General features: G+C 69.5%; 2 protein-coding genes across 4 annotated transcripts; both read left to right on the forward strand.

Annotated features, from left to right (window-relative positions):
* The first annotated feature begins 255 nt into the window (after nucleotides 1-255).
* Nucleotides 256-1,415, forward strand: FUT7 (fucosyltransferase 7). Its single transcript, XM_057724865.1, has 2 exons — nucleotides 256-286; nucleotides 374-1,415. The coding sequence occupies exons 1-2, from the start codon at nucleotides 274-276 to the stop codon at nucleotides 1,387-1,389; spliced, it is 1,029 nt and encodes a 342-aa protein (XP_057580848.1). The 5' UTR covers nucleotides 256-273; the 3' UTR covers nucleotides 1,390-1,415.
* A 2,296-nt stretch (nucleotides 1,416-3,711) lies between these two features.
* ABCA2 (ATP binding cassette subfamily A member 2) lies at nucleotides 3,712-23,723 on the forward strand. Of its 3 annotated transcripts, none has more exons than XM_057723139.1 (48): nucleotides 3,712-3,841; nucleotides 7,414-7,507; nucleotides 8,513-8,624; nucleotides 8,699-8,862; nucleotides 9,135-9,262; nucleotides 9,424-9,510; nucleotides 9,803-10,021; nucleotides 10,398-10,768; nucleotides 10,927-11,086; nucleotides 11,913-12,041; nucleotides 12,136-12,303; nucleotides 12,377-12,494; nucleotides 12,604-12,777; nucleotides 12,844-12,946; nucleotides 13,184-13,298; nucleotides 13,530-13,720; nucleotides 13,820-13,970; nucleotides 14,045-14,249; nucleotides 14,368-14,532; nucleotides 14,626-14,806; nucleotides 14,900-15,112; nucleotides 15,200-15,396; nucleotides 15,479-15,661; nucleotides 15,815-15,999; nucleotides 16,583-16,703; nucleotides 16,981-17,217; nucleotides 17,297-17,503; nucleotides 17,755-17,857; nucleotides 17,958-18,277; nucleotides 18,350-18,563; nucleotides 18,655-18,760; nucleotides 18,857-18,968; nucleotides 19,053-19,113; nucleotides 19,188-19,362; nucleotides 19,478-19,593; nucleotides 19,681-19,828; nucleotides 19,955-20,078; nucleotides 20,202-20,334; nucleotides 20,466-20,583; nucleotides 20,677-20,855; nucleotides 20,927-21,068; nucleotides 21,138-21,272; nucleotides 21,398-21,501; nucleotides 21,580-21,672; nucleotides 21,772-21,874; nucleotides 21,948-22,085; nucleotides 22,169-22,375; nucleotides 22,780-23,723. In XM_057723139.1, the coding sequence occupies exons 1-48, from the start codon at nucleotides 3,776-3,778 to the stop codon at nucleotides 22,813-22,815; spliced, it is 7,311 nt and encodes a 2,436-aa protein (XP_057579122.1). In that variant the 5' UTR covers nucleotides 3,712-3,775; the 3' UTR covers nucleotides 22,816-23,723. The 3 variants fall into 3 exon arrangements, 2 of the variants coding, with proteins under 2 accessions (XP_057579122.1, XP_057579123.1); XM_057723140.1 differs by having other exon boundaries at nucleotides 12,377-12,473; XR_009051435.1 differs by lacking the exons at nucleotides 21,948-22,085; nucleotides 22,169-22,375; nucleotides 22,780-23,723 and having other exon boundaries at nucleotides 21,138-21,250; nucleotides 21,772-21,817.
* The last annotated feature ends 1,128 nt before the right edge of the window (nucleotides 23,724-24,851 follow it).

Below are 24,851 nucleotides of genomic sequence, written 5' to 3' on the forward strand. Positions count from 1 at the left end.
ACAGCACTGGACCCTGGCTGGGCACCCTTCCTGTAGCCACCTCCCTCAGCAGCCAGAGATCTAGAGAGGGAGGCGGGCTGAGGATGGTGGTGATGCCAAAGGTCACCTCAGGGCGGGGGAGAGGGCGGGACAGGAGCGGGAAGGTACCCTGGTTGCCTTCATCCTGAGCAGATGAAAGGACAGCATTTCCAGGTGGGGCTGAGCGTGGGCGTGCAGCCGCGGCTGTGATTTGAGAACCTCGGGCTTCTCGAGTAACGGATCTGGTAGCTGCCAATGTGTCATGCTGGTGAGTGTCTTCAGGGAAGCCTGGGCTGGGAGGATGGGGCCCACCGTGAGCCCGAGGAGACAGCCTGTCTTCCTGTGTCCCGTGCAGGTGTCAGCCCCGCTCCGAGGCTCAGGGCCCTGGCAGGCCTGGCCGCGGCGGCCCTCCTCTCGGCCCTCTGGCTCCTGTGGCTGCTCGACGCGGCCCCCGGGGGAGCCCGAACGCCCCAGTCCACGATAACCATCCTCGTCTGGCACTGGCCCTTCACCGGCCAGCCCCCGGAGCTGCCCAGCAACACCTGCGCCAGCTACGGCGTGGCCCGCTGCCGCCTGACCACCAACCGCAGGCTGCTGGCCAGCGCCGACGCCGTGGTCTTCCACCACCGCGAGCTGCAGAGCGGGAAGGCGCGCCTGCCCCTGGCCGAGCGGCCGCACGGGCAGCCCTGGGTGTGGGCCTCCATGGAGTCGCCCAGCCACACCCACGACCTCGGCCGCCTGCGCGGGGTCTTCAACTGGGTGCTGAGCTACCGGCGAGACTCGGACATCTTTGTGCCCTACGGCCGCCTGGAGCCCCGCGAGGGGCCCGCGCCGCCGCTGCCGGCCAAGAGCAGGCTGGCCGCCTGGGTGGTCAGCAACTTCCAGAAGCGGCAGCAGCGTGTGCAGCTGTACCGGCAGCTGGCGACCCACCTGCGCGTGGACGTGCTGGGCCGCGCCGGCAGGCGGCCCCTGTGTGCCGACTGCCTGCTGCCCACCGTGGCCCGGTACCTCTTTTACCTGTCCTTCGAGAACTCCCAGCACCGGGACTACATCACTGAGAAGTTCTGGCGCAACGCGCTGTCGGCCGGCGCCGTGCCCGTGGTCCTGGGGCCCCCGAGGGCCAACTACGAGGCCTTCGCCCCGCCCGACGCCTTCGTGCACGTGGACGATTTCGGCTCGGCCCGCGAGCTGGCCGCCTTCCTCACCGGCATGAACGAGAGCCGCTATCGGCGCTACTTCGCCTGGCGGGACCGGCTCCAAGTGCGGCTGTTTGCCGACTGGCGGGAGCGCTTCTGTGCCATCTGCACCCGCTACCCCGACCTGCCCCGTGGCCAGCTCTACCAGGACCTCGAGGGCTGGTTCCGGGCCTGAGCTCCACCGGCTGCAGGAGGCAGGGGCGGGTGGCTGGGGGGCTGGAGGTAGGTGCTGAAATCAAACCAGCGGCATCCGACCCCCCCGGGGCCACCGAGAGGCTGACGTGGAGGCTGGGGGCCAGGAGGCAGGGGTACCCTGGGCAAGCTGCCGGGAGGCGGAGGTGGGCGGGCGTTGCGGCCACTGCTGGGGGCAGAGATGAGAGCAGGGAGGGAGTAGTGGGGCTGCCTGCGGCGGAGGCCCTCGCTCCCCGCCTTGATCATATCTTGGCCAGGTCAGGGCTGTCCTCAGATGGGGGCTGAGAGAGGCTGGAGGCAGGGACCTCAGGGCTGGGGACATGCCACCTGAGGTCTGTAGGGGCAAAACCCGTGCCCCCGGCCTCTGTAGCCACCGTGCCCCTGTCCGGGATGTACGGACACATCCACGTAGACCCATGTGGCCCGGACGCGAGAAAGCCTGCCAGCTTGTTGGGATTTCAAAGCCTGCACCCGTCAATAAAGAAGCAAAGGCAAGAACGGCCTGTGCCTGCCGCCCGGATCCCGCCCACTCCACCCCGGGCCTCTGTCCTCCCGCTTCCCTCAGCCCCGCCGCACGGCCCTGCAGAGAGAGAGCCTTCCCTGACCCCTGGAGGCCGAGGTGCGGGAGCAGTGGCCGAGCTCAGAGATGCGGCGGGGCTGGAAGGTGCCCCATCTCAGGGCCTTGGGGTTTCATTCTCAGGCTGCGGGCGCATCCAGGGCGTGGCGAGGTCTGGTCTTTGATGTGTGCCTCCCTCTGACTGGTGGCTGGTGGCAGCGCGGGCATCGAGGAGGCACCCAGGTTACTGCCGCAGCCGAGGGAGCCTGTGGCAGGCCATGGGGGGAGGGGAGGCTGGTGGTGAGCCGCTGGGCGGCACTGACGGGGCCCGGAGAGCAGATGGTCCCGGCCGCAGGTGGGGTGTGTGGCAGGCGGAGGCAGGAAGCTGCCCTCCCCCTTGGCAGTGGCTTCTGGGAGAGGCCCGCCTGTGACTTCCTGCCCTGACCGAACCCCACGAACTGACCGAGGAGAAGGAAGTGTCCTCAGGCTGCTGGGGGTGGACGGGGTACCGTGCTCCGGCCCTCCTCTCCGGGCTGCTCCTCCTCCCACCGCGAGGAAGGCGCTGGGAGGGGGTGGGGAGCTGTGGGCCTCCAGACCTGCCGCTCAGACACTGGACACCCCTCGGTCTGCCCCTCCCACTCACAGGCTGGGACACTGAGGCTGGGAGGGGCCATCAGAACCACCGGCCTGGGCTCGCGCCGCGGGTCGGCCTGCCCTCGGCTGCCCTCTGCGGGCCTCCCGGGCAATGGCTCTCCTCACCGGCTTAGACCTGGCCTGGGTCTGTCCAGCCAGGTCACTCCAGCAGGCGCCAAACCACCTCTGCGGACTTCAGGGGACCCCAAGCTCCCGGGCAGAGGCCAGACTCACCCTCACATGTAGGGACGAAAACGAGCCGCTCACAGAGGGGGCAGCCTCAGTCTCCCCAACACGGACCCACCCCGCCTGCAGGGAGCAGCTCTCCGGGTCCCTTCCCTTCCTCGCTGGGCCAGGGAGTTGCAGCCCTGGCCCAGCCCAGCCAGGCCCATCCTGCCACTTGGTCACCGAGTGGCTCCTTCACGAGGAACACGGGAAACTCTTACAGGGGTACGACAGCCCACCTGCAGCCCTCCTCACCAACCCCACCCCGTCGTAAGGGGTGCAGGTCCGGGTTGCACCCGGTCGGGCAGGAAAGCCGGCTCCTGAAGCCTAGAGAGCGGCGCCCGCCCTGCATGGGTGCCATCTGCGTCCAAGAGTGAGGTCCCCTCCCCGCGTGTGGGCGACAGCCCCTTCCAGCCCTGAAGTGCCCTGGGCCCTGACTCTTAGGTCCAGACGAAATTCCTGCCATCAGTCCTTCTGCACGGAGGGCAGGCGGAGGTGGAGACCTGGTGGGGGCCGAGCCGCCCCCAGCAGCCCCTCAGGGCGCCGTCGGCCCGGGCCGGGGACGACCTTGGGGCGCCTCTGGGCCAGGAGGATTCCCAGGGGCTGGGATGCTGCGCGTGGGAGAAGAGCGCCCGCGAGGGAGTGAGTCGGGGGTCTCGGCTTAGACGTGGGCTCTCGGGCGCGTCCCTTCCACTCCTGGCAAGATGGGGGCGACCAGAGCTCCCCGGGCCGGATCAGAGCTCGAGGGTCGGCCCAGAGGCGGCGGGCGGGGCCGCGGGCGGGGCTCCGGGCGCCCGGCGGCCCCTTTAAGCGGGGGCGGCGCGGCCGCCGGGGCGGAGCCAGCGCGGAGCCGGTCCCGGACGCCCGAGACCCCGCCCCGCGCGGGCGATGCCGAGCGGCGCGGCGCGCAGAAGAGAGGCCCGCGGCGCGGAGGCGGCCGGAGCGCGGCCCCGCCATGGGCTTCCTGCACCAGCTGCAGCTGCTGCTCTGGAAGAACGTGACGCTGAAGCGCCGGAGCCCGGTGAGCGACCCCGCGCGCCGCGGGCCTGCGGGGACCGGAGGCTGCGCGCTCCGGGGCCGGCGGCGCGCTCGCCGCGCGCATGTGCGGCGGCCCGGTCGGGCGCGCGCAGACCCCCGGCGGAGGCGGGCGCGGCTGCGGCGGTCGCCCCCTCCCCCGCCCGCGCCCCGGCCGCCGGGGAGGGGGCTCGGCGGTGCCCGGGCCGCCGCCCGCGTCCGCTGACATCCGTGGCGCTCGGCTGAGTCACGGGGCGGGCGCCCTCCGCAGCGCGCTCTCCCGGGCCAGCTCCGGGGGTGGCAGGTGGCCCCCCCCGGGACCCTGGGGTCGCCGCTGGCCCTGCTTCCCGCGGCAGAGGGCTGGCTTGGGGTCTGGATCCAGCTCAGAAGCTCTGGGGTCTCTGGGCCCAGCCCCCTGACGCCCCTGCAGGGACGGGGTCCCTCCCCTGCCTGCAGCAGCCCTCTGTCCTTGGCCGGGCACCTCCTCCTCCTCCTCCTCCTGCACATCCACTAGCCCTTATCCCGGCTTTCTCACCACCGGCGACGTCCTTGCCGTGGCAGCCTCGGCCAGCCCCAGTCCCTGCACCCTCGTGTCCGTTGGGGCTGTCCGCCCTGAAGCTCATCCACCCTCTGATGCCCCCAACCCCCAACCTCCTCTGGGGACTGGGTCCTGCTGTTTGGAGCTGTGGCCACCAGGCTCCCCAGCTCCAGCAGCCGACAGGGACAGAAGCCCTGGTGAGGAGCGGTGCCGGCATGGCGTGGACGTCACCGTGGTGACCGTCATTGCTCTGGCCCCAGGAAGGGCAGGGGCATCTGCGGACCTGCCCCACTGGCAGCAGCCACGCACCTCAGAGGCTTGGGCAGCTCGGGTTCCAGACTGGGCCTGGGGATGTTCCAGGATGGGGCCCAGAGCAGGTCGGGGTCTGGAGACAGAGCCTGAGACGGAGGCATCCTCCTGCCCGTCTTGCGTCTGGGAGGCTCCTGTCCCCCCGGCCCCGGCCCCCCTTGGGCCGGCCAGCTCCTGCCTAGGTCCCTCCTTGAGAGGGGTTTCGAAGTGCACAGCAGGAAGCGCAGGCCTGCAGATGGGCAGGGTGGCCATCGTCACCACGGCCTGGCAGCACTCCCCTGGGTGCCTGGCCCTGGCAGGGAGCCAGGGTGAGTACGCTCCTGCCCAGGGCGCCCGGGGCGGGCCGGCACTGGGTGCCATGGGGCAGGCCCGAGGCCCCAGGCGGCCTCTGGTGCCCTTCCTCCACCCCAGGTTTTGGGTCACTGGGGACGGCAAGGCGGGGGCGGGGAGGAAGGGGGATTGGGACGCGGGCATATATCATTATCGGCCCCAGAGTTCTTGGCAGGAAGGACCCCCAGGGCTGGGAGCAGAGGCTCCAGTGATGGCCCCAGCAAGCACTGGGGACCCCAAGGCTCAGGGAAGGGACCAGTGGCTCACTGGGTACCTGGCAAGCAGGTGGGAGGTGCCCACTGACCTACACCCAGGAGTGGCCCCCACGGGCCAGGTTGGCCCCCTCCCAGAACCTTCCTCGCTCTGGCCCGCAGCACTCCCAGGGCATGGTTAGGTGTGTGGAGGTCCTTGGTCTGTGGCCACAGCAGATCTGAAATTCTTCCTCCAGGTGGTTGAGGCCTTGCTGGGCTTGTGCCCTGGGTGGGGGATGGCTGGATGTCGGGCACACTTCCCCCCTGTTCCGGGAGGATCTCAGGCTTCACACTTGGACACCTGGGCTTGGCTGGCAGAGCTTTTGCCCTGCGTGCAGCGTGCCTCACTGAGGGCGGGCTGGACCCGGCGGAAAGCTTGGTCTGGAGAGTGGGAACCGAGGATCTCTGTGCCCTGCTCGCTCCCTCTACCGAAACTCTGTGCCTCGGTTTCTCTGTCTGTCCGTGTGGCCTGTGCCCTTTTAGCTGGACATGGGTCTTCCCTGGGGCACAGGCTGCTCCTGGTGCGGGGACCAGGTCACTGTCACCAAGTCCCTGGAGCGGGGGGTAGCACTTCCATCCTCAGGCCTCACCTACTTTCCCTTTGATGCAGCAGGAGGGGGCCTGGAGTGCGACAGCATGGGGCCCCCGGCTGGTCTCCAGGGACAGGGGTCTGACCACCCTGCAGGCCGCTGGGTGGGGCGCCCAGGTGGGGCTGAACCTGTACTGCCTGCCGTAACCAAATGCCCCTCTGGCCACCCGCCCGCCAAGCAGGCCTCCCTACTCCCAGCAGCTCGTGCGAGGCCGTTGCTATAGCAATGAGGAGGCAGCGAGGCCTGTTGCTGCAGTTCTGTGGTGGAGGTGCCCGGTGGCAGGGCGGGTGTGGGTGGGGCTGGCATTGCAGCCGCGACCCCGGGCCCCCTCGCTCTGTGTGTGTGTGGCAGGCGCCTGTCCCAGTCCACGATGCCAGGGTGGGGGTGGAGGCTGGCACGGGCTGGGGCGGGCGCGGGGCGCGGACACACAGCGGGGTGTCGCGGACCACAGAGCCCTATTGTCAGAGCTGAGTAAACACGGCAGCCGCTGCCCCCACCCCAGGGGGACCAGGGGCTCGGGCCCTGCGAGCGCCGCCGACGGGAGGCTCTCAAGTCTGTTTGGGGTGGGGGGTGAGGATGAAGGAAGCCTGGTGCCTCTGAGAAGGGCTGGGTGGGGGTGGGGCTCAGGGTGTGCCCTTGGGTGCGGTGGTGGGGGCTCCCCCACAGAGCAGCTGGCCTGAGGTCCTCCTCCCCCTCCCAGCCCTCCCTCCCTGAGCCAGGAGAGGTGGGGGCGGGAATGGCGAAATCCTTCCGCTTTCCAGGTGAGGCAGGGAAGTCTGGGCCCCGGTCCCCTGGCCCTTCTTTCCCACGCCGAGCAGGTCCCACCAGGGCTCATCTTGGTGCCCAGACGGGAGCGGCAGAAGCTGCCCTGGGACACTGAGCAGAGGCCCAGGCAGGCAGGGCTGAGCCCCCCGGGGCTGAGGGAGGGGCCAGGGCAGCACATGGTGCCTGTGCCTCAGGGACATGGGGCTGGCAGAGCCCTGACCAGGTCCTCCTGGACGCTCAGGGACCCGGGCTAGAGCCAGGCCTCCCCGGCCTCCAGGCCTCACCTCCCTCGGCCCTTGCGGGGGGTATGACGGCGCCACAGGGATGGGGAGGAGGGCTGACCCGGGCGGGGTGGGAGCTGCGGGCCAGTCCCAGAGACTGCCCAGGCACCGCTGCAGGCGGGAGGGGAGGATAAGCTGGGCAGGCGCGTGGGGCAGCGTGCAGCGCGGGCTGGCTGCTCTGTCCCTGCTGGCTTCAGTGTGACAAGCGGGTTCCAGGCTGGGGGGCGGGAGACCCGAATTGCTTGAGCCAGGTGACACGGACCCTCTCACTCTTCAGAGAGGTCGTGGTAGGAAGGGGCTGTGGTCTGTGGCCCTGGAGGGGCTGGGTTGACCTGTGGCCCCTGGGGGAGCACTGAGGGTCCAGGCTGGGCTGGGCTGGGCTGGCCCTGCGGGGAGGGTGGTGTCTGTCTGGTAAGGAGGGGAGGCTTTGGGTCTGTCCTGTCCGGCCCTGGGCAGGTGGCGTGGGAGGCCGGGCCGCCCTGCGCAGGGGGACTCACTCAGCCTGCCCTTTCCAGTGGGTCTTGGCCTTCGAGATTTTCATCCCCCTGGTCCTCTTCTTCATCCTGCTGGGGCTTCGGCAGAAGAAGCCGACCATCTCTGTGAAGGAAGGTGAGGGTCCGGGGAGGCGGGACGGGGGCCAGGACACAGCTGGGTGGGTGGGCGGGGCGGGCAGGCAGCCCTCCCTGCAGCACGCACGCGTGTCCCGTGTGCATGTGACCACACGCGTGTGAACTGGCTCCCGCGGCTCCTCCCGGTGCCGTCCGAGAGCCCGTTCCGCCCCCACCCCGCGCGGTCCCCGGCCGGGCCTCCTGGCGGGGCTGGAGGGCGCGGCGGCGGCGCCCGGTTCTCACTGTCCTCCTCTGTTCTGTCCTGCCCCTCCCCGCATGGTCTCTGTCCTCCTCCCGGCCTGCATGCAGTCTGTAAGTGCGCGGCCGCCGCCTCCCGGCTGGCCCGGGCAGCGGCCCCCGGAGCCCTGCGGGGCCTCCTGGTGCGGCTCGAGCCTTCCCCCACACCCTCGCTTGCATCCGCAGCCCCTCCTTGGCCAGCTGGGTCCTGCAGGGGCCCCCGACCGTCAGGAACAGCTGGCTCTGGGGGAGGGGGGGAGGGGAGTCGGGGGGGAGGTCGAGGGGGAGCCACCTGGACCACAGCGGCTCCCAGGCCAAGCTCCCCGGTGTCACCTTCTGTCTGTGGGGCGGCCTGGCCCTGCTTGCAGGGTTGGGGCACCCAGCTGCTCTCCACTCAGCCTTGTGGGCGCCTGCATTCACCCCACTAACCAGCTGGCCGGAGAGGTCAGAGGTCGCTGCCCAGGAGGGGCCCCGTGGGCTCCCCTGGGCGCTGTGGGCAGTGTTACATCCAAATTCTTGGGGGGGGCGTGTCAGAGCATCTTGGCTTTGACTGGCTGGGGGAAGGGATGGCGAGGTGCCCTCTGACCTCTGACCTGTTGGGGTCATTTGCACTCGTGCTGGCGGCCCTCTATGTCCTGTCTGCTGCCTAAAGCTGCTTTTCCTTCCTGACTTTCTCTGAATCTCTCTTCTCGGCCTCTGTCTCCCTCTCCCTTCTTGATTCCACCCCCACCACCCCGCCCTGGGGCCCCTCGCCTGCCCGGCGCCCCAGCCTTCTACACGGCAGCACCCCTCACCTCCGCCGGCATCCTGCCCGTCATGCAGTCGCTGTGCCCGGACGGCCAGCGGGACGAGTTCGGCTTCCTGCAGTACGCCAACTCCACGTGAGTACCCCTCCGACGCCAGCGGCCCCCACCCCAGGCCTGGCCACCCGCGGTGACATCCGGTGCCGCTGCAGGGTCACGCAGCTGCTGGAGCGCCTCAACCGCGTGGTGGAGGAGGGCAACCTGTTTGACCCGGCGAGGCCCAGCCTGGGCTCGGAGCTCGAGGCACTGCGCCAGCACCTGGAGGCCCTCAGCGCGGGCCCGGACACCTGGGAGAGCCACCTGGACCAACCTGCAGGTGCGCCCTGGGCGGGCGGGGCAGTGCCTGTGCTGGGGGCCGAGGCCCGAGCTGCAGTGGTAGCTGGGTTCAAAGCCCAGCCCGCTCCCTTCCTGCTGTGGGCCTGTGTCTGCCTCAGCCCCGCCACCTGGACCGGCACCCGTGCTTGGGGCCTGGCGAGCCGCCCGCCACGGTGGCTGAGCCTTGGTGATAGGAGCTCAGCTCTGAGGCTGTCTGGGGCACCTCGGCCCCGGACAGGGCTGGCCTTCAGCCCCACCCTTCTGCCTGTCCAGTGTCCTCCTTCTCTCTGGACTCGGTGGCCAGGGACCCTCGGGAGCTCGGGCGTTTCCTGACGCAGAACCTGTCGCTGCCTGATGGCACAGCCCAGGCCCTCCTGGCCGCCCAGGTGGACCTGCCCGAGGTGAGGCGGGGCGAGCCTCAGCAGGGAGGCCTGTCTGCTCCTGGGGAAGCTCCCACCAGCCCTGGCCGCTCTCTCTGCCCCGCACTGGTTTCTGGTGGGGACGCTGGGCTCCAGTGCCCCCAGCCTGAGCCATTGGCCCCCCCGCCCCGTCCCCACTCCAGGTCTATCGCCTGCTTTTTGGCCCCTCGCCTGCTCTGGGTCAGGAGTCCTGGGGCCGCCCAGGCAGCAATCCCCTATTCCGGATGGAGGTGAGGGGCTTTAGGTGGGATGGGAGACGTGCTGCCTGCTTCTGGGCCGGTGTTTCTGCCTGGGTGGGTGAAGAAAGGGGCCCCCTTGGGGGGTGGGGGAGGGTCCCCAGGAGCCCGTCGTGGGCCCGGGGAGGGGGAGCAGGATGGGGATGCGGTGCCCCTCCCCCCACCCCACCGCTGCTGCAGAACTCGGGTGGTCTCAGGCCTGGCACTGCGGGTGGGGCAGGCCAGGCCCTTGGTTTCCTCTTGATCAGGGCTCCTTCTCAGCCGTCCCCCTGCACCCCGCCCCCAGGAGCTGCTGTTGGCCCCTGGCCTCCTGGAGCAGCTCACGTGCACGCCAGGCTCCAGGGAGCTGGGCCGGATCCTCGCGCTGCCGCGGGGCCAGCAGACAGCGCTGCAGGGCTACCGGGACGCCGTCTGCAGAGGGCAGGCGGCAGCGCGAGCCCGGCGCTTTTCGGGACTGGCCGCTGAGCTCCGGAACCAACTGGATATGGCCAAGATCGCTCGGCAGGTGAGGCCCTGCCTGCCCGCTGGCCCACAGATCTGCTGCCTGGGCTGGCGGAGGAGCCAGGGCTCCTTGCGAGGTGTCCCTGGGGACCCCTGGGCCTGAGGCTGTGCGTGGTGCCTGCGGGCAGGTGTCCTGCGGCCCCCCCAGCGCGGGGCCCTGTGCCGCCTGCCCTGCTCCAGGCCTCCGCCCAGGTCTGTGCCTCCCAGCCCCTGGCCAGTGCTCCCCTGACCCCCAGGCTGCTCCCCTCCTCCCAGCCTGTGTTCCCCGTGGGTGTCCTCCTCATTCCCCCCGACCTCAGCCACCCACCTGCACGTCAGCCCTGGACACCCCGTTCCCTTCCTGGGGCCTGCGTTTCCCCACTCGCCCTGTCTGCCCTCAGCTGGGCCTGGATGCCCCCAACGGCTCCACCCCCCCGCAGCAGCCACCATCCCCACGGCGGCTGCATGCGCTGCTGGAGGACCTACTGGACGCCCAAAAGGTTCTGCGAGACGTAGACGTCCTTTCGGCCCTGGCCCTGCTGCTGCCTCAGGGTGCCTGCGCTGGCCGGCCTCCTGGGCCCCCAGCCAGTGGCCCTGGTGCGGCGCCCAACGGCACCGGGTCTGGGGCGGGCGCGGGCTCCAACACCACGGCCGAGGAGGGTGCCCCGTCGGCTGCAGCCCCAGCCTCCTCCTCAGACATGCTGCAGGGCCAGTGCTCGGCCTTCGTGCAGCTCTGGGCGGGCCTGCAGCCCATCCTGTGTGGCAACAACCGGTAGGTGGGGGGGCGCGCAAGACGGGGGAGGGGCCGGCCCCAGGGCTGGCTCTGACGCCCCCTCCCTGGTCCGGTCCACTGCCCCCACCCCACGTCCATCAATCGACACGCGCACCCACCCTGAAGCCCCACCCTGAGCTCTCGCCCGCCTGTCCCAGGACCATCGAGCCCGAGGCGCTGCGGAGGGGCAACATGAGCTCCCTGGGCTTCACGAGCAAGGAGCAGCGGAACCTGGGCCTCCTCGTGCACCTCATGACCAGCAACCCCAAGATCCTGTACGCGCCCGCGGGCTCCGAGGCAGATCGCGTCATCCTCAAGGTGCCCGCACGCGTCCGCTGCGTGGAGTGCTTGGGCTGCACGTGTCCTCTGGGGCAGGAACTGGAGGAGCTGGGTAGAGGGTTCTGCGGGCCGGGGACCCCTGAGCAGACATGGGGCGGGCTGGGGGGGTCCGTAGGATTGGCATGGGAGGCGCACAGCCCTGGCTCTCCAGCTCCGGCTTGGCTCTGTGAGTGAGGGGACCCGAGAGTGGGTTCAAGGTGCAGTGGCGCTTTAAGGTCGCCTTGGGGATGCACTGGATGGCTGGTGTGGTGCAGGGTCTTGGCCTGGCTGGGTGTGGCCAGGGTCGGGCAGCGGAGGATAGAAGAGGGGCTGCGGGCAGAAACCGTCCGGAGCTGCATCCAGTGGGTGAGGTTTGGGCGGGGCAGCTGGGTGGTTTGGGGCTGGCTGAGGGCAGGGTGGCCATGGTCATCCCAGGGTAGGAAGAAGTAGAAATCAGGGCTGGAAATGGCCCAGGAAGGGGAGAGGCAGTGCAGGGGATCCCTGGGATGAGCACGGGGGCAGATGAGGGCCACGTGTCAGGACTGCCCAAGGGATGTGTGGAGGGGTCCCCCAAAGGAGCGGGAAAGGCCCCGCTGCTGCGGGGTGGGGACTGGAGGCCATGCTTCCCTGGGAGCCAGGCCGAGAGGTTTCGGGGGAGGCGCTGAGGAGAGGCCTGGATGGGGAGGGCTTGGAGCTTCCAGGTGGAATCTGGCCAGACCAAGATTGGTGGTTGGTGGGGACTGGCCGTAGGGGTAGGCAAGGAGTGACAACCCCTTCGCCGGCCGGGGTCCTCCCACGAGCCCGTGTTCTGCCCTCACCCCTGCAGGCCAATGAGACCTTCGCCCTCGTGGGCAATGTGACGCACTACGCCCAGGTGTGGCTCAACATATCCGCCGAGATCCGCAGCTACCTGGCGCAGGGCCGGCTGCAGCAACACCTGCACTGGCTGCAGCAGGTGCTGGGCTAGCGTGGGGCGGTACGGAGCCCACTCTGCCCCGGGTGGTGGCCAGCCCAGGCCACCCTCTGAGCTGGCCTCCCTCACCCCCCAGTACGTGGAAGAACTGCGGCTGCACCCGGAGGCCCTGAGCCTGTCCCCGGAGGAGCTGCCGCCGGCCCTGCGCCAGGACAACTTCTCCCTGCCCAACGGCTCGGTCCTCCTGCAGCAGCTGGACACCATTGACAACGCGGCTTGCGGCTGGGTCCAGTTCATGTCCAAGGTGGGTGGGCGAGCCCCGCGGGGCCCCGCTGGTGCCTGGGGTCGGCTCTGAGGACGCCCCTCCCCTCCCCCAGGTGAGTGTGGACATCTTCAAGGGTTTTCCGGACGAGGAGAGCATCGTCAACTACACCCTCAACCAGGCCTACCAGGACAACGTCACCGTGTTCGCCAGTGAGCCAGTCCCCAGGGCAGGTGCCCAGCCCTTGCTCCTCTGCCTCGGCCCTCCCCTCGCCCCTCCCCGTCCCATGGCCCTTTGCCCCTGGTCCTGCCCCCCTTGGCCCCACCCCTCATCCTGTCCCAGGTGTGATCTTCCAGACCCGCGAGGACGGCTCCCTGCCGCCCCACGTGCGCTACAAGATCCGCCAGAACTCCAGCTTCACCGAGAAGACCAACGAGATCCGCCGGGCCTACTGGCGGCCGGGGCCTAACACCGGTGGCCGCTTCTACTTCCTGTACGGCTTCGTCTGGATCCAGGGTGAGGGCCGGCCCTGGGGCTGGGGGGGGCGGGCGCGGCCTCCGCTGACCGCTGCCCCCACCGCAGACATGATGGAGCGCGCCATCATCGACACCTTCGTGGGCCACGATGTGGTGGAGCCCGGCAACTACGTGCAGATGTTCCCCTACCCGTGCTACACGCGGGACGAGTGAGTGCGGACCAGCGCTGGGGGCGGGCACCTGTGGCCCCGCCCCACCCGTCTCTTCAGCCCCACCCCTGCCTTCACGCCCCGCCCCTCAACCCCGCCCCTCCCTCCGTGCCCCGCCCATCAGCCCCGCCCCTGCCTCCACGCCCCGCCCCTCAACCCCGCCCCTGCCTCCACGCCCCGCCTCCTCGCGCCTTGCCCCTCCCCTCACGCCCCGCCCCGCCCCCGCCTCCTTCCCAGCTTTCTGTTTGTTATCGAGCACATGATGCCGCTCTGCATGGTGATTTCCTGGGTCTACTCTGTGGCCATGACTATCCAGCACATTGTGGCGGAGAAGGAGCACCGGCTGAAAGAGGTGAGGGGGTCACGGCAGAGAAGACGGAGGAAGGGAGAGACGAACACGGGGCAGGGATAGAGGCGGGGAATGGGGGGATAGAGGCGGAGAGATTAGAGGCGGGGCAGGAGTGCAGGTGAGGGGGCAGCTGTGGGCACCCCTCCCTCCCCGGGCCCGGGCTCCAGGGCAGGGGCAGGGCGTCCCTCCCCGGTGCCCCCGTCTGCGCCCTGCCCTCCGCTGCCTTGCCTGCAGGTGATGAAGACCATGGGCCTGAACAACGCCGTGCACTGGGTGGCCTGGTTCATCACGGGCTCCGTGCAGCTCTCCATCTCGGTGACGGCGCTGACTGCCATCCTCAAGTACGGCCAGGTCCTGGCGCACAGCCACGTGCTCATCATCTGGCTCTTCCTGGCCGTCTACGCGGTGGCCACCATCATGTTCTGGTGAGTGCCGCGAGGCCGGCCGCCGGCTGGAGGGTGGGCTGCCAGCGTGACTCCGAGACTCGGGCGTGGCTGACGGCCCGCGGCCCTGCCTGCCCCCAGCTTCCTGGTGTCCGTGCTGTACTCCAAGGCCAAGCTGGCCTCGGCCTGCGGCGGCATCATCTACTTCCTGAGCTACGTGCCCTACATGTACGTGGCGATCCGCGAGGAGGTGGCCCACGACAAGATCACCGCCTTTGAGAAGTGCATCGCGGTGAGGGCCGTGAGGGGTGGGCCAGGCGCGGGGGTGTCCACCTCCTCTCCCCCCTGACACTGCCGTCCTCTCAGTCCCTGATGTCCACGACAGCCTTCGGCCTGGGCTCCAAGTACTTCGCTCTGTACGAGGTGGCGGGCGTGGGCATCCAGTGGCACACGTTCAGCCAGTCGCCCGTGGAAGGCGACGACTTCAACCTGCTCCTGGCCGTCACCATGCTGATGGTGGACGCGGTCGTCTACGGCGTGCTCACGTGGTACATCGAGGCCGTGCACCCAGGTACCACGCCCTTTGGAGGGGCGGGGGAGGGGAGGAGGAGGCTGTCTCTCAGGGGCACACACGGCCCGGGGTAGACGGTGGTCCCGGACCCTGGGTCAGCCCCCGCTTTACGCTGCAGGCATGTACGGGCTGCCCCGGCCCTGGTACTTCCCGCTGCAGAAGTCCTACTGGCTGGGCAGCGGGCGGACGGAGACGTGGGAGTGGAGCTGGCCGTGGGCTCGCGCCCCCCGCCTCAGCGTCATGGAGGAGGACCAGGCCTGCGCCATGGAGAGCCGGCGCTTGGGTGAGTGGGCGCCGGGTGGGGGGGGGGCCTGGGGCGAGTGCTGAGCTGTGGGGCCGGGGGCAGCCCTGACGGTGAGCCTTGGCCGCGGTGCAGAGGAGATGCGGGGCATGGAGGAGGAGCCCACCCACCTGCCGCTGGTGGTCTGTGTGGACAAGCTCACCAAGGTCTATAAGAACGACAAGAAGCTGGCCTTGGACAAGCTGAGCCTGAACCTCTACGAGAACCAGGTGGTGTCCTTCCTGGGCCACAACGGGGCCGGCAAGACCACCACCATGTGAGTGTTGGGGCTGGGCTCAGAGTCCCCGACGGAGGCGGCAGGGAGGGCCCGGTGCGGCCGATGGGGGCCGTGACCCTGCTCCCCGCCCAGGTCTCTCCTCACCGGCCTCTTCCCGCCGACGTCGGGCTCGGCCACCATCTACGGGCACGACATCCGCACAGAGATGGATGAGATCCGCAAGAACCTGGGCATGTGCCCGCAGCACAACGTGCTCTTCGACCGGCTCACGGTGGAGGAGCACCTCTGGTTCTACTCGCGGCTCAAGAGCATGGCCCAGGAGGAGATCCGCAAGGAGATGGACAAGTGGGTGGGGCGCGGGGGGCCGCGGGGCCGCAGGCAGGGGTACCGGCTCCCGCAGCCGCTGGTCCGACCCTGCTGTCCTGCCCTCAGGATGATCGAAGACCTGGAGCTCTCCAACAAGCGGCACTCGCTGGTGCAGACGCTGGCCGGCGGCATGAAGCGCAAGCTCTCTGTGGCCATCGCCTTCGTGGGCGGCTCCCGTGCCATCATCCTGGACGAGCCCACCGCCGGCGTGGACCCGTACGCGCGGCGCGCCATCTGGGACCTCATCCTGAAGTACAAGCCGGGTGAGCGGGGCGTGGGGGGGGGGGAGGCAGCGGCCCCCGCCCGGCCCCGCCCCTCCGCCCCCTGACCCCGGGCTTCCCCCAGGCCGCACCATCCTCTTGTCCACCCACCACATGGACGAGGCCGACCTGCTTGGGGACCGCATCGCCATCATCTCTCACGGGAAACTCAAGTGCTGCGGCTCCCCGCTGTTTCTCAAGGGCGCCTACGGGGATGGCTACCGCCTCACGCTGGTCAAGCGGCCTGCCGAGCTCGGGGGCCCCCAAGGTCTGTGCGGAGGCTGCCTGCCCGGACCCCTTCCCGAGGCCAATGAGGTTGAGGGGCTGGGCCCCCACCGTTGCCCCGGGGGCCCGGGGCGTTGGCTGGGCCTGGCTCACCCTCTCCCTCAGCCCCTGAGCGAAGCCCTCCCTGCCCTTCCAGAGCCAGGGCTGACAGCCAGCCCCCCCGGTCCAGCCCCGCTGAGCGGCTGCTCCGAGCCCCAGGTTTCCCAGTTCATCCGCAAACATGTGGCCTCCTGCCTGCTGGTCTCGGACACCAGCACCGAGCTCTCCTACATCCTGCCCAGCGAGGCCGCCAAGAAGGGGGCCTTTGAGCGCCTCTTTCAGGTGTGGGGATGGGGCGGGGCTCGGCTGGTGGAGGAGGTGGGCCCAGAGGAGGAAGGGGGTGGGGCTCAGGAGAGAGGTTCGTGGAGGAGGTGGCGCCGCCCAGGAGGTGTGCTCGGCAGAGGATATGGGGCTGGCAAAGGATGCGGAGCTGCGGTAGGGCTGGGGGCGGGGCCAGTGGAGGAGGTGGGGCTGCAGGGTGAGGTGGGGCTGTTGGAGGCGCGGCTGGACTCAGGGGCGGGGCTGGGGCGGGGCCAGTGGAGGAGGTGGGGCTGTTGCAGGAGGCGCGGCTGGACTCAGGGGCGGGGCTGGGGCGGGGCCAGTGGAGGAGGTGGGGCTGTTGCAGGAGGCGCGGCTGGACTCAGGGGCAGGGTAGGGGCGGGGCCAGTGGAGGAGGTGGGGCTGTTGCAGGAGGCGCGGCTGGACTCAGGGGCAGGGTAGGGGCGGGGCCAGTGGAGGAGGTGGGGCTGTTGCAGGAGGCGCGGCTGGACTCAGGGGCGGGGCCGGTGGAGGTGGCGGGCTGCAGAGGGCGGTGGCCCGGAGCAGGGGCGGGGGCTGAGAGGAGCCTCAGCCGGTGCTTTCACAGCACCTGGAGTGCAGCCTGGATGCGCTGCACCTGAGCAGCTTTGGGCTGATGGACACGACGCTGGAGGAGGTGTTCCTTAAGGTGTCAGAGGAGGACCAGTCGCTGGAGAACAGTGAGGCCGGTGAGAGGCTCTGGAGCTGCTGATCAGCCCTGCCCCCATCCCCCACTCCCCTACCCCCCCAGGTCTGAAGTTGGGCCTGGGGCTGCTCACTCGTCCCCTGTCCCTGGGGACCAAGGGTCTTAGGTGGGAACAAGGATCCAGGACTCCCCAGGGTCAGACTGGGTCTGAGGCCCTGGGTGGGTGAGTGAGTGTGGAGTCTGGGGTCCCAGACAGGCCTGCAGCTGGCAGGCAGCCCTGAGGCCCCCCACCCCTTTCACTGGCCCTTCTGCCGCCATAGACGTGAAGGAGTCCAGGAAAGATGTGCTGCCTGGGGCCGTGGACTCGATGACGGGGGAGGGTCACGCTGGCAACCTGGCCCGGTGCGCGGAGCTGGCCCAGTCGCAGGCGTCCCTGCAGTCCGCGTCCTCAGTGGGCTCTGCCCGCGGGGACGAGGGGGCCGGCTACACTGACATCTACGGCGACTACCGTCCCCTTTGCGACAACTTGCAGGACCCTGACAACGTCAGCTTGCAAGGTGGGGGGCGGCTGGGTGGGGCCGGGAGGGTCCCTGGAGGGTGGCTGGGGACCCCTGCTCAGTGTCCCCTTCCGTGCAGAGGCCGAGGCGGAGACCCTGTCGCGGGTTGGCCAGGGCAGCCGCAAGCTGGAGGGTTGGTGGCTGAAAGTGCGCCAGTTCCACGGGCTCCTGGTGAAGCGCTTCCACTGCGCCCGCCGCAACTCCAAGGCGCTATCCTCCCAGATCCTGCTGCCTGCCTTCTTCGTCTGCGTGGCTATGACCGTGGCGCTCTCCGTCCCAGAGATCGGTATGGCCGCCTGGCCAGGCGCTGGGACGTCCGCCCCACTTGGGAGCCACGTGGGGGACCCACGCACGTTCCGGGCCTGGGCGCTGCGCCTGAGGCTGGCAGGCACACTTTGGGGCTCCTCTGGGATTCCTGCTTTTTGGGGTCCAGGCCCCAGACTTGGGCCCTGTGGGCATTGGGAAGAGGGGACCTGGGCCTGGGAGGTGCTGGCAGGACGTAGGAACCTGCTCGGGCCTCCCTGTGCACCCTGCCAGGCGACCTGCCCCCGCTGGTCCTGTCCCCCTCCCAGTACCACAACTACACTCAGCCCCGTGGCAACTTCATCCCTTATGCCAACGAGGAGCGCCGGGAGTACCAGTGAGTCCGCGCGGCGGGCCGTTCTGGGGGGCGGGGGCCGGTGAAAGAGCCGGGAGGAGTGGCTCTGGCCCCCCACCCCGACTGGCTCTGTCTCTCCCAGCTTGCGACTGTCCCCCGATGCCGGCCCCCAACAGCTAGTGAGCACCTTCCGGCTGCCGTCGGGTGTGGGTGCCACCTGTGTGCTCAAGTCTCCGGCTAACGGCTCGCTGGGGCCCACGCTGAACCTGAGCAGCGGGGAGTCCCGCCTGCTGGCCGCGCGGTTCTTCGACAGCATGTGCCTGGAGTCCTTCACCCAGGGGCTGCCGCTGTCCAACTTCGTGCCGCCTCCACCCTCGCCCGCCCCGTCCGACTCCCCTGTGTCCCTGGACGAGGACCTGTCGCAGGCCTGGAACGCGTCCCTGCCGCCCACCTCTGGCCCAGGTACTGGCTGGCGGGGCTGCCTGGGGCTCGGGGCAGCTCGGGCGGGACGGACCGTGCCCTTTGTGCCCGCAGAGAACTGGACGTCGGCACCCTCCCTGCCGCGCCTGGTGCGAGAGCCCGTCCGCTGCACCTGCTCCGGGCAGGGCACCGGCTTCTCCTGCCCCGGCGGTGTGGGCGGGCACCCGCCCCAGATGAGGGTGGTCACAGGCGACATCCTGACCGACATCACCGGCCACAACGTCTCCGAGTACCTGCTCTTCACCTCCGACCGCTTCCGGCTGCACCGGTGAGCCAGGCGGGAGGGGTGCGCCAGCTGTGGACGAGGAGTGGGCACCGGTCACCCGCCCGGCCTCACCGGTCCTCGGCTTGCCACCCAGGTACGGGGCCATCACCTTTGGCCACGTCCAGAAGTCCATCCCGGCCTCGTTTGGCCGCCGGGCCCCAGCCCCGCTGCGGAGGGTCGCGGTGCGCCGGGCGGCCCAGGTGAGTGCCGGGGCCCCGGGCGCGGCCGCGGCTGGCCCTCGCCCGAGGTCCGCAGCGACCCACGGGGCTCTTGGGGTCTCTTTGTGCCCCCCGCAGGTTTTCTACAACAACAAGGGCTACCATAGCATGCCCACCTACCTCAACAGCCTCAACAACGCCATTCTGCGTGCCAACCTGCCCAAGAGCAAGGGCAACCCTGCGGCCTATGGTGGGTGAGCTGGGGCGGGCGGGGTGGGCCAAGCCTGGGTGGGCGCAGAGCAGGCCCCTGAGGGTGCCCTCCCCTGTGCCGCAGGCATCACCGTCACCAACCACCCCATGAACAAGACGAGTGCCAGCCTCTCCCTGGATTACCTGTAGGTGCTGGGGGGTGGGCAGGGCTGGGGACTGTGTGCTGGGCAGGGCTCAGGGCCGCCTCGCACCCCCCCAGGCTGCAGGGCACGGATGTGGTCATCGCCATCTTCATCATCGTGGCCATGTCTTTCGTGCCGGCCAGCTTCGTGGTCTTTCTGGTGGCCGAGAAGTCCACCAAGGCCAAGCACCTGCAGTTCGTCAGCGGCTGCAACCCCGTCATCTACTGGCTGGCCAACTACGTGTGGGACATGGTGTGCCCCCAGACCCCTGGCTGTCCCATCCTCCCGTCCCCTGCTGGACCCCCAGTCCTGCCCCCGGCCCCTCACCCCCTCCCCGGCCCCTCACCTGCCACCCCTGCTCTGGTAGCTCAACTACCTGGTCCCGGCCACCTGCTGTGTCATCATCCTGTTTGTGTTTGACCTGCCGGCCTACACGTCCCCCACCAACTTCCCGGCTGTGCTCTCTCTCTTTCTGCTCTACGGGTAAGGGGCAGCGGGCGGGCGGGGGGCGTGGGCGCGGCGGGGCTCGGGCTGCCCAGTGACCGCCGCCTGCCCGCCCGCCACCCGCAGGTGGTCCATCACCCCCATCATGTACCCGGCCTCCTTCTGGTTCGAGGTCCCCAGCTCGGCCTACGTGTTTCTCATTGTCATCAACCTCTTCATTGGCATCACGGCCACGGTGGCCACCTTCCTCCTGCAGCTCTTTGAGCACGACAAGGTGGGATGGGGGCGGCGGGGCGATGGGATGGGATGGGGAGGCGGGGCGATGGGATGGGGACGGCCAGGCAATGGGATGGCGGAGCGGAGCGGCTGAGGCTGTGCCCTGGCCCCCGTGACCTTCCAGGACCTGAAGGTTGTCAACAGTTACCTGAAAAGCTGCTTCCTCATCTTCCCCAACTACAACCTGGGCCATGGGCTCATGGAGATGGCCTACAACGAGTACATCAACGAGTACTACGCCAAGATTGGTGAGGCCGGAGGGGCGCGGGCAGCGCGCGCCCCTGGGCAGGGAGGCCGAGGGGGCTTCTGGGCCTGAGGGCAGCTGGGGGTCTTGAGGCCCCAGGCCCAGCCTTGAACCAGCTGCCCCACAGGCCAGTTTGACAAGATGAAGTCCCCGTTTGAGTGGGACATTGTCACCAGGGGCCTGGTGGCCATGACGATCGAGGGCTTCGTGGGCTTCCTCATCACCATCATGTGTCAGTACAACTTCCTGCGGCAGCCGCAGTGAGTGGGGGCGCGCCCGGCAGGGTGGGGGGCCAGGCTGGGGATCGCCTTCCTGCCGGGGCCACCGCGAGGGAGGGGCACCCGGGGATGACGGGCAGCCCAGCCGGGCACTGCCCTCCCTGTCCTCCCAGGCGCATGGCGGTGTCGACAAAGCCCGTGGAGGACGACGTGGACGTGGCCAGCGAGCGGCAGCGAGTGCTGCGGGGGGACGCTGACAACGACATGGTCAAGATCGAGAACCTGACCAAGGTGGGCCCTGGGCGGGCGGGGCCCAGGCGGGAGTCCCGCTGGGTGGCCGGCCTGCCCGCCCCGCTGAGAGGGCCGTCCCCTCCCCTCCGCCAGGTGTACAAATCGCGGAAGATCGGCCGCATCCTGGCCGTGGACCGCCTGTGCCTGGGCGTGCGTCCCGGCGAGTGCTTTGGCCTCCTGGGTGTCAACGGCGCAGGCAAGACCAGCACCTTCAAGATGCTGACGGGCGACGAGAGCACGACGGGGGGCGAGGCCTTCGTCAACGGGCACAGGTGCGGGTGGGCGGGCGCCCGGGCGGGTGGGCCCGCGGCGGCAGCTGGTGCTGACGGTCCTGTGTCCCCAGCGTGCTCAAGGAGCTGCTCCAGGTGCAGCAGAGCCTGGGCTACTGCCCGCAGTTCGACGCCCTGTTCGACGAGCTCACGGCCCGGGAGCACCTGCAGCTCTACACGCGGCTCCGCGGCATCCCCTGGAAGGACGAGGCCCGGGTGAGGGGCGCCCGGCGGGGGAGGGGGCTGGTGCGGAGGGTGGGCCCCTGACATCGCTCTCACTCCCAGGTGGTGAAGTGGGCCCTGGAGAAGCTGGAGCTGACCAAGTACGCCGACAAGCCCGCTGGCACCTACAGTGGCGGCAACAAGCGAAAGCTGTCGACAGCCATCGCCCTCATTGGGTACCCTGCCTTCATCTTCTTGGTGAGCCCGGGGTCGGGGTGGGGGGCGGGGGCCCCGCCTTCATCTTCCTGGCGAGCCGGGCAGAAGCGGCTGGTGGGGCCGGCTGGGGTGAGGGGGGTACAGCAGCTGAGCCTGGCACCCCCCAGGACGAGCCTACCACAGGCATGGACCCCAAGGCCCGGCGCTTCCTGTGGAACCTCATTTTGGACCTCATCAAGACGGGGCGCTCCGTGGTGCTGACGTCGCACAGGTCCGTCTCTCCCCCCCCCCGCCCTGCCCCGCACGCCCCCCGCCCCCGTCGCGTGCCAGCCTGTGCGTCTCCCCGCAGCATGGAGGAGTGTGAGGCGCTGTGCACACGGCTGGCCATCATGGTGAACGGGCGCCTGCGCTGTCTGGGCAGCATCCAGCATCTGAAGAACCGGTACGCGGCCGGGGTGGGGGGTGGGGGGCCGCGGGGCCGTGGCGGGCGGAGGCCGGGCCCCCCCGGCGGCCGGGCTGGGGCCAAGGGCCTGTCGCACAGGTTCGGGGACGGCTACATGATCACGGTGAGGACCAAGAGCAGCCAGCACGTGAAGGACGTGGTGCGGTTCTTCAACAGGAACTTCCCGGAGGCCGTGCTCAAGGTGGGTGGCGCCCTGCGGGGGGGGGGAGGGGGCACTGCCCCTCAGCCTCCGGTCTGACCCCTGCGCCCCCCAGGAGCGGCACCACACGAAGGTGCAGTACCAGCTCAAGGCGGAGCGCGTCTCGCTGGCCCAGGTGTTCAGCAAGATGGAGCAGGTGGTGGGCGTGCTGGGCATCGAGGGCTACTCGGTCAGCCAGACCACCCTGGACAACGTGAGTGCCCGGGCCGGGGCCGCCGGGCCCAGCTGGGCCGGCCCCCGCCCACCCATGCCCCTGCCCCTGCCCCCGCCCCCCAGGTGTTTGTGAACTTCGCCAAGAAGCAGAGTGACAACCTGGAGCAGCAGGAGACGGAGCCGCCCTCGGCTCTGCCGTCGCCGCTGGGCCGCCTGCTCAGCCTCTTCCGGCCGCGGGCCCCCCCCACCGAGCTGCGGGCGCTCGTGGCCGACGAGCCCGAGGACCTGGACACGGAGGACGAGGGCCTCATCAGCTTCGAGGAGGAGCGGGTGAGCAGGGCCTGAGCGTCGGGGCGGCCCGGCCACACGGGGGGCTCCGGGCTCGGGGCGGGGCTGGGGGAGTGGCCCCGGGGCCCCGGCCGTCCTGATGCTCGGACCGGAGTGGAGGTGGGACGCCAGGGCACAGGCAGCGGGGACGGGACCAGGTGGACCCCACACCTCGGAAACGGGGCATTTCAGAGACGGGCGGAGCAGAGGCGGCGGGAGCAGAGCTGGAGACGGCAGCCACCGGCCCGGCAGAGACGGGCCACGGGCGGGGGCGGGGGGGCGCGGGCGCTCGCCGCCGAGGGGACGCGCGGGGCAGAGAGGTGAGAGGGCCCGCGCGCGGCCGTCCGGGGGGGCGCAGGGGCGGGGCCCGGGCCGCACGCCGAGCCAGGCCCGCCGCTGTCCGCCAGGCCCAGCTCTCCTTCAACACGGACACGCTCTGCTGACCGCCGGAGCTCTCAAGGTCACGCTGTGGGAACGCCGGTCGGGCGGTGGCCGAGGTCCCACCCTGTGCCCCCAGCGGCCAGGCCCTGGAGGGGGAGGTCCAGGACCGAGGGCTTCAGGCGCCCCCAGCCCGGCCCCTCTCGGTCACCGCGCCGCCCTCCCCTCGTCGTGCCAAAGGCTGGCCCGCCCCGGGCTGCGCACACCCTCACCCTGCTCTGCCTTAAAGCCTTGGGGTCTGGCCAGCCCCTCGCCTCTGCTCCTGCCTGATTCTGCCCACCACCCCCAGGGCCACGGGGTGGCCCGGGCTACCAGGTACCACCCGATCTCTCCTGGCAGGGTCTGGTCTCCTGAACGGGCTGTTCTCTTACATCCAGTTTGGATGGTGGCTGCTGCCGGCCTGGGGCTGAGGGTGGGGGTGGGCTAGGTCCCCCCAGGGTGCCTGTTTATTTTGCTTGAGGACAAGGCTCCCTCAGCCTGGTTTCCCACAGGGAGGCCGTTGTCATGGGCCGGGGAGGGGCTGCCACGCGGCAGTGGGCCGGGTCGCAGGAATGGAGACGCTGGCCCCACCGGCCAGGTGAGGGGCCAGACCCCCTCCCCATCGCCTCCAGCTGCCATCGCTCTCCCACCCAGCTTGGCCCCTTGCCCGCCCACCCGGGAGCCGGACCTGTATGTAGCGCACAGATGTTTGTTTTAAGTAAATAAACAAAAATTCCATGCGAGCCTGCCTGTGTGGGGTGAAGGTGGGCACACTGGATGCCAAGGTACAGCCCCTGCCCCACAGGCACCCGGCTCAGGTGGGGGAGGGTGACTGGGTCAGCCTGGAGGACGGGGTGGGCTCCTCTCCCCTCACCGTCCCTTCTAAACAGAGCCATTAAGGTGTTGCTGGGAAGGCCCTGCAGGCAGGGGCTCAGGAGGGACGTCTCCAACACAGGGACGAGGTCCAGGACAGCAGCTCCCGGGACCTCAGGCCGAGCCTTCCCTGTAGGGACCATGAAGGGAGGAGGGCGGGCGGCCCCCGGGGCCCCTCCGGGGGCTGCTGTGTGGATGTGGCAGGGGTGGCAGGGAGGGTTAGAGAAAATGCAGGTGGCCTGGGTAGGCTGTGGTCTGCTTAAGGTTGGTGACTGTGGGTTTGTTCTCACTTCTTTAAAAACATTTTTAAAACATGGTAGAAATGTCACGCAGTGCAGGCGGAAGGAAAGCACGGGTTGGACGTCTGTGTTTCCACGTCAGAGGTTCCCCTGCAGGATGCACACAGCATACGTGACATACACACGCTGTGTGACCACATACATGTGTGTGACATGTGCGCAGTTTTCCAGTTGGCTGGGCTTCGCTCTCCTGCTTGCCTGGTCTGCGAGGGCCGCCACAACAGTGTGCCATCACCGGGGCGGCCTACGCGCAGACGTGCACTCTGGCGCTGTCTGGGGGCAGGCTGGCTCCTCCTGAGGCCGTGGGGGACGCCCTGCTCTCGCGGGTGCTGCTGCTTCCTGGCCATCTGTGGGGCCCAGGCTTCAGAGGCAGCGCCCTGACCTCCGCCGCCACCGCCGCACGGGCTCTCCCTCTGCGCGTGTGCACGTCTCCACGTTCCGTGAGGACAGTCGCGCCGGGTCGGGGCACATCTTCGCCCCCTCCTCCGTCTGTGAAGACCCCACCTCCAAATAGGGCCACGTTCTGAGGGAGGGGGCTGGGCGGGGCACGGCTCAGCCCGTGGCAGCAGTGCATCTCAGGCCAGTGAGCCCCCTCCCCCGCCCTTTCCTGGGGCACCCCCGGGGGCCTCCGTGTACTTATGGGGACGTCTCGGCGGCCACTGCGCTCCGCCGGGGGCGCCCCTGCAGTGCATTTCCCCACACCCTTGCCAGGGATACAGTTGCCACATTTCTGCCCGTTGAAACCACAAGCCTATGCATCTCGTTCTTATTTGTTCCTAAAATAAGTGTACAGTGAAACACACTCTCACGTGTCCTGTTGGTGTTTTATTTCCTCTTTTCTGAACCACCTGTTCATTTGTCCATTTCACCACGTTGCTAACAGGGTAAGG

This window comes from Hippopotamus amphibius, chromosome 2, assembly GCF_030028045.1.
Source record: "Hippopotamus amphibius kiboko isolate mHipAmp2 chromosome 2, mHipAmp2.hap2, whole genome shotgun sequence".
Classification (NCBI taxonomy): Eukaryota; Metazoa; Chordata; class Mammalia; order Artiodactyla; family Hippopotamidae; genus Hippopotamus; species Hippopotamus amphibius.